Source organism: Pinus tabuliformis, chromosome 9, assembly GCF_031772625.1.
Source record: "Pinus tabuliformis cultivar Carrire ecotype Pingquan chromosome 9, CPIR1, whole genome shotgun sequence".
In the NCBI taxonomy this organism is placed as follows: Eukaryota; Viridiplantae; Streptophyta; class Pinopsida; order Pinales; family Pinaceae; genus Pinus; species Pinus tabuliformis.
This window is the reverse complement of record NC_142307.1, coordinates 557,429,165-557,435,924: the sequence shown is the minus strand read 5'-3', so window position 1 is coordinate 557,435,924 and position 6,760 is coordinate 557,429,165. Positions and strand designations below refer to the sequence as shown.

General features: G+C 40.5%; 1 protein-coding gene across 1 annotated transcript; it reads right to left on the bottom strand.

Moving 5' to 3' along the window:
• Nucleotides 1-2,284: 2,284 nt before the first annotated feature.
• On the bottom strand, nucleotides 2,285-3,175 carry LOC149149727 (uncharacterized). Its single transcript, XM_089442572.1, has one exon. The coding sequence runs from the start codon at nucleotides 3,173-3,175 to the stop codon at nucleotides 2,285-2,287; it is 891 nt and encodes a 296-aa protein (XP_089298698.1).
• Between the last annotated feature and the right edge of the window lie 3,585 nt (nucleotides 3,176-6,760).

Here is a 6,760-nt window from a genome sequence, read left to right as displayed (position 1 = left end):
TTGGCAGACACTCAGTTCTCCATATTGCTTTCTGAAGTGGCCAATTGTTAATTGCTGAGGCGTTTTGCAAAACTTTGTAGCCCTCTTTGACCGTGTAATTACCCCCATTAGGGTCCCAAACAAATTTGTCTTCCTCCATTCTGTTTGTGGGGGCAGAGCCTATTAGCGAAGTCTTGAGCTCAACCCAGAGGTTCTTAAGGTCATCAGGGAGGGGGAGAGGTCTCCAACCTGTCCAACAATTCTGATCCCAAAGGGAGATATCATAAAGAGTTTTGATCTTTGCCTCTGCCATCCACCTTTGCAGTGGCCTGTAGTTAATGAGCGTTGCCCTTTCCTCCGTGCCCATTATCCTGTCCTCCCATATGTTGATATCCTTGCCATTACCCGGAGCTCTTGATATGCAAGATTTGAAATGAGGAAGAGTCTTTTTGATCAGCTTCCAAACAGGAGTACACTGTCTTTCAATGATGTTTCCTGAGAGGATGTTGCTTTTGGTCCCATTTAAGTACTTCCTCTTGATGACCTCTGTCCACCAGGTCCCTTTCTCATTGAGAATTCTCCATACCAATTTATAGCCCATAGCCATGTTTGCTAGTCTTGGTATTCTGATTCTGAGCCCTCCTTTTTCTAGGGGAAGAGTGACCTTGTCCCACTTCACCAAGCTGAACTTTTTTATGTCTTGCTTTCCTCCTTGCCACAGGAAACTTCTGATAATCAGCTCCATATGCTTGTGTATGCCTGCCGGGGCGAGAGTGGTAGCAAATTGATAGATTGGGAGGGCTGATAGAATGGCCTTTATGAGAATGGTTCTACCTGCCAAGTTAAGCCAATACACTCCCCAACTCTGAAGTTTCCCTCTCAATTTCTCGATTAGTTTCGCCCAGATCTCAGATTTGATTGTTTCCTTGGCTAAGGGAAGCCCTAAGTACATGAAATGGGACCAATTCCCTTGGGCAGGGATTTCCATGATTATGGAGATTCTCTGAGTTATGTTTCTTGGGACATTCCAAGTGTATATCATACACTTGTTGTTGTTTAGTTTGCCTCCTGAAGCTTGAAGGAAGAGTTCCAGAATTTTTTTGAACCTTCGGGCCATAATGCTGGAGGCTCCCCCTATTAGCAGAGTGTCATCTGCGAAAAGGGAGTGATTGATTCCCTTAGATCCTCTGACTATATCCACCCCTGTAATTTCTTTTAATTTGCGCTTGTTCTCCAAATGTAAGCTGAGGGTTTCAGCCATAATAATGTAAAGAAAGGGTGACAACGGGCATCCCTGCCTCAATCCTCTTGAACTCTTGAAGGCAGTGCAGGGCCTTCCGTTGATGAGGGGAGCTGTCCAGATGTGGGAGATGCATTCCATGACCCTGCTAATAAAGAACTCTGAGATGCCAAATTTCATTAGGACTGCCTGAAGGAATGAATGGTTTACCCGGTCAAAGGCGTTCGCCATGTCCAGCTTGATGATCATACCCCTCTCCTTTCTGGATAAACTGCTGTGAATTGCCTCCTGGATGAGAATGACATTGTCCGTTATATGTCGCCTAGGAACAAAACCTCCTTGGTTCTCGGATATGAGGGAGGGAAGGATTTTTTTTAGCCTGTGCGCCAAGATCTTGGTGATGATTTTGTAGGAAACGTTACACAGTGAAATAGGGCGGAATCTGTCAAAAGATTGAGGATTTGGGTCTTTGGGGATAAGAGCTAAATGAGAGGACTTAATGCTGCTGCCCAGTTTGCATTTTGTAAAGAAATTTTTTGCCATTCTAATATAATCTTTCTTAATAACTTCCCAATGGGTTCTATAAAAGGCCACTGTAAATCCATCAGGGCCTGGAGCCTTATCCATTGGCATGCTATGGATAGACCTTTCTATCTCTTCCTTCGTGATCTCCTTTTCTAATTCTGCGTTTTGTTCTTCTGTGATTTTATTCTCTATTATATTTAGGAAATCCGGATTTTCCATGTAATGGGGGTCAGCAGATAGAAGATTTTGAAAATGTCGAGTCGCTGCTTCCTTGATCTCCCATTGCTCTGTTAGAACTCTGCCCTCCACTGCTATTTTCCCAATATTGTTCCCTGCTCTCCTCAATTTGATACTGTTATGAAAGAAAGAGGTGTTCTTGTCGCCTGATTTGAGCCAGAGGCACCTCGATTTTTGCCTTTGCTCTTCCTCTTCCGCTCGATTCTGTTTGTACAGCTCCATGTACAAATCATTTTCTTTCCTTAAGTCTTCTTCTGTGTCTTGGCCCTTCTCTTTTTCTTGATTCCACTCCGCTAGTTTCATTTAGAGATCGATTTTCCTTTTCCCTTCCTCTGTTGCGAAATTTCTCGCCCATTGCTTGATGGCTGTCCTGAGAATTTTGATCTTTGTTTCCCATATGTAGTGCGGGGAGCCCATGATTTCTGTTGCCCATTTCTCCTTTACCAGGTTCCTGAAGTCTCCACTGTGTTCCCATGCTCTATTATACTTAAAGGGTATCGGTCCCATATTTTCCCCTTTAACCAGATGCAGTGCCACTGGTTTATGGTCTGATATATAGCCTTGTATAATTGTGCTTTGGATCCTTGAAAAGTTGGCCACGATTCTTTCTTGAACCAATATACGGTCCAGCCTCTCTTTGATGTTGTTTTTACCAGTTCTCTTGTTTGACCATGTGAAACGCCCGTTCTGAGGAGGGATATCAACAAGACTGTGAGTTTGGATGATTTTTTCTAATGCATCCCTTGAGGGATCTGCAAAGAAATTTCCCCCCATCTTCTCTGCCGCATTTCTTATTAAATTCAGGTCTCCTCCCAGGAAGATATTTCTGTCCTGGGCATTCATTAAATCTGTGGTGATTGACTCCCAACAAGAGGCTTTTTCTCTGTAATGGGGGGGGGCGTATACATTATATATTGTGTATTCTTCAGTCTTGGATATGTTTTGCATATCTGTTCTTAGCCACCATTTGTTCTGCCTGCTGTCTTTTAGTTTCCATTTACTTTTGTCCCAAATTGTTCCTATTCCACCTGAGGCACCTACTGCACTCAATCCTATTCCTTCATAACATCTCCTTCTCTTCACATTGCTTTGAAAATCCTGATCAGTGATTTTGGTCTCCTGAAGTAGTAGAAAGTCTGGGTGTTCCGATTTGAGAAGGTCGCGGACTGCATTAGATTTTAGGGAGGAGCCCATCCCCCTACAGTTCCAAGAGACCAGATTCATCATTTACTTGGTTTATTGTGTGTTCCACTTTTCTCCTTCATCTTCTCCCCGCTCCCTTTGGTCTTGTCTAGATATGTATCCATTCGCTGCTGGGTCCCTGTGGCCATTTCCTTTGCGGCGTTCTCATCCCTTATCTCTTTGTTTGACTTCCTTCCTACTTTTCTGGGTGGATCGGTGGATGTGATATTTTCCTTTGTCTTGTTCCTTGTTAGGATTCTTTCAATAGTTGGGGGAGGGGAGGTCGGGGGGGGAGAGGGAGATGTTGCTATGGGGCCTCTGGGAGAGGGTGGGGGGGATGGGGGATCCTCTGTCGAAAGGGATTCAAATGGGTTGGAGGAAGAGGGAAGAGAAGGGCCAGATCCGGAGGGATGGGAGGCTGGGGTTGGGGTTTCATTAGGGGGTTTTGAGAAGGTTCCAGGGGGTGGATTTGACTTCTTCTTCTTGACTTTTTCCCATGTTTCTTCCGGGGCTTCAGCATTATCAGAGTCTATTGGTTTATTTTTACTACACCTATTAGCAAAATGCCCATATTCATGACATACCTTGCACTTGAATGGCAGCTGCTCGTAGTCCACTTGCTGTATATGCGTCCACTGATCTACCTTGAGTTTGATCGCTTCCGGTAATCCTTTCCCCAAATCCACTTCAACACATATCCGGGCACATGCATGCATGTTCTCCCTTGGTTCCGATCTATCAATATATTTCCCCACAGCATTTCCTATAGCTTTCACCGATTCATCTCCCCAGCAGTGGAGAGGCAGATGGGGGAGACGGACCCAGACCGGGACAGCACTGGGTACGTCCATCTCGGGGTCAAAGTCGGGGGTCCATCTGTTGAGATAAAGGCCTCTTGTGTCCATGAAGTATGGGCCGTTCCTGAAGATGAGATTACGGTCTTCCACCGTTTCGAAGAGGAAGGTGAAGAATCCCCTCCCGCAGAACCTTATTGCTATCTTTCCTTGGACCATTGAGTTCCAGTTTCTTTCCACCCAGCGTTGGACTGTGCGGGGAGAGGGCCATAGTCCGGTGAACTGGCCAACCAGACCACGGTCTGCTAGGGCAACTGTAGCTCTCCTTGGGAGGGTGGGAAGGAGCGAAACTTCCGGGATTTCATCAAGCTTCTTAATAAACTTTGAGGCTGTAGGGCGAATTTTCTCTGAGGTATTCTCTTTAGTGAGAGAGGCAAACATCTTCTCTAGTTCCTGTTCTTGGATTGGCGGATCCATTGCAGGATAGGTCAGAAGCGCAGGGGGCGCTCCAGCGAAAGTCTGAGAGGGGGAAGGGCCGCAGGCCCTCAAGGAAACGGGCAGGAGGCCCCAGGGTGAAGGAGGGGACGAGCAGAAGGGGAGGGCAGCCCAGCAGCAGCGCTGCCAGGCTTAGGCACGCTGAGGGATCAAGCGCACGCAGCAGCAGCAGGGCGCGGGGATGCAGCGCGCAGTCTCCTATCTTAGCCCTAATCTCTCATAGGTTTGATTTTTTGCTGGAAGCTTAAATTATGAATAAATTAATCCAGTGAATAGTACTTGTTTCTTTATAGCTATTGGAATGATTTGTCTATCTATTATCTGATTCTTCATCTTGTCCTGACTATGCCATGATTTGATTCTTCATCTTATCGTGACTATAAACCACAGTGGTTAATTAGAAACTCAAAACAGATAGACAAATATTTATTAATGTGATTATTACCTGATTTTTTTCTCATAATTAAATAGATATATTAAATTATTTAATTAAATTTATTTTAAATATTCAAATTATATATATATATATATATATATTAATATACATATGCTCTATAATAAAATAACTATGTTATACTCTTTAGTAAAATTTATACTCTTCTCTTACTTTCAAGTTGAGAGAAAGGTCGACTTTCTTCCTTAAACAATAAGCCATACCCAAAAATTTGAAAAATACATTTGAAAATTTTGAAAAATAAGGTTCTTTAATACAAATTTAATCTCAGATTCTCTTAACGTGAATTGGTTGTATCTGTCGTTGAAGAGAGATATACACTGCAAATTTATCAACATTATATTATAGTGTGGCGTATATGGTGTTAATATATCAAAATTAAAATTAATAAATTAATTTTATTTTTTAAATAATTAATTGTAATATCAATTATAATAAAATAAATTTATAGATAAAGGATTTGAACATTATGATTCCACTTATTTAATATAAAATTGATTTGGTTTTTTTACAAACCATGCGTACATTATTTAAAAAATAATCTTTAGAAAGTATTATTTAATTTAAAAGTGTTTTTCAGAACTGAAAATTATAATGTTGGGTGAAGATGAGGATGGGTGAGAAGGATTGTTGTTTTGATTTTCAAAGAAATTAAAAAAGATGTTTTGAATTAAAATTAAGAAGTAACTAATAATTAGGGGGAGATGTTAGTAGTGCATAAAGAGTTAAAGATTTTTAATTTAAGAAAGATAAAGAGTAGTTGTATTTGAATATTTGGTAATAATTATCAAAAGTATTTAATGTTCTTCCATGTCATATGGTTATTTAACGAAGCTTTGTTGACAAATTTAAAAAGAGAGCGATTGCTTCAAACACAAAGTTTTTCATATAATCAGATAAGAAATCTCCCAAGCTAAATATTTGGCTAATAAAGTCACTCACCTAGATTGTGGAACCTTCTTAGTAAAGGGGGAATGTCGTTCTCCCCATTCCCCTAACTCATATGTTAAATGGTTGATACAAAGTTTTGTATGATACAAATAACAACGACATGTCACATGTAACTAAGACCAACAAATTAGACCTCCATACACTTTGGCCATGATTATGACTAAGAAGACCTTTCAATCCACTTTTATTGAATTCTAGGTGAAGGTGGGATTATAGGATCTATTTTGGTTCTAGGAATTTGGCTCCATCCTCAAGCCTTTGAACACCCTCAGATTGTTTCCATCATTGTGGTGATAATCATGGTTGTGCCCTCCAACTTGTGCTCACCAATTTTTTGGAAAGGTTTCATTGTATGTTAAATGGAAAATATGAGTTCCTTAGGAAGCCTCATATTATCTTGTTCTATACCATTCATAGGATATCACTTAGACATGATAATATTAATAGTTTTCTCTTCTATGTATTAAATGTAATTCCAGAAAGCTTTTAGAATTTGTTTTGCTGGGAATACATTGAGTAGTTTTCTCATCTTCATTTTCCTACCTTGGCTCTTTGATTATTTGGTAGTGTGGCTTGGGATTAGGGAATTGGTTGCATGGTTTGACATTAAGTTTAAAGACATCAAAGAGGTATAGAATTGGGGGATTTAGGACAGGGTTGTTTGGAATTTGGATAGTGTGAAGCAGGGAAAATTTAAGGGGCTAATATCACATGTGAGCTAATTTTCCATCCTTTTTCAGAAACTAAATTCATGAATTTTCCTTTTTTCTAAAAAAGATTTGTTCAAATTTTATAGTATAATATATATTACCTTAAAAATCGCTAAAATTTTATAGAGACTATATGAAATCATTAGAAATTTGAATGCTTAAAAAATATCGTGAAGCATTTTACATTTTGCAT

What these genes read in the sequence shown, in the direction of transcription:
- LOC149149727 (XM_089442572.1), bottom strand. Translation starts at nt 3,175, where the DNA reads ATGGGCTCCTCCCTAAAATCTAATGCAGTCCGCGACCTTCTCAAATCG.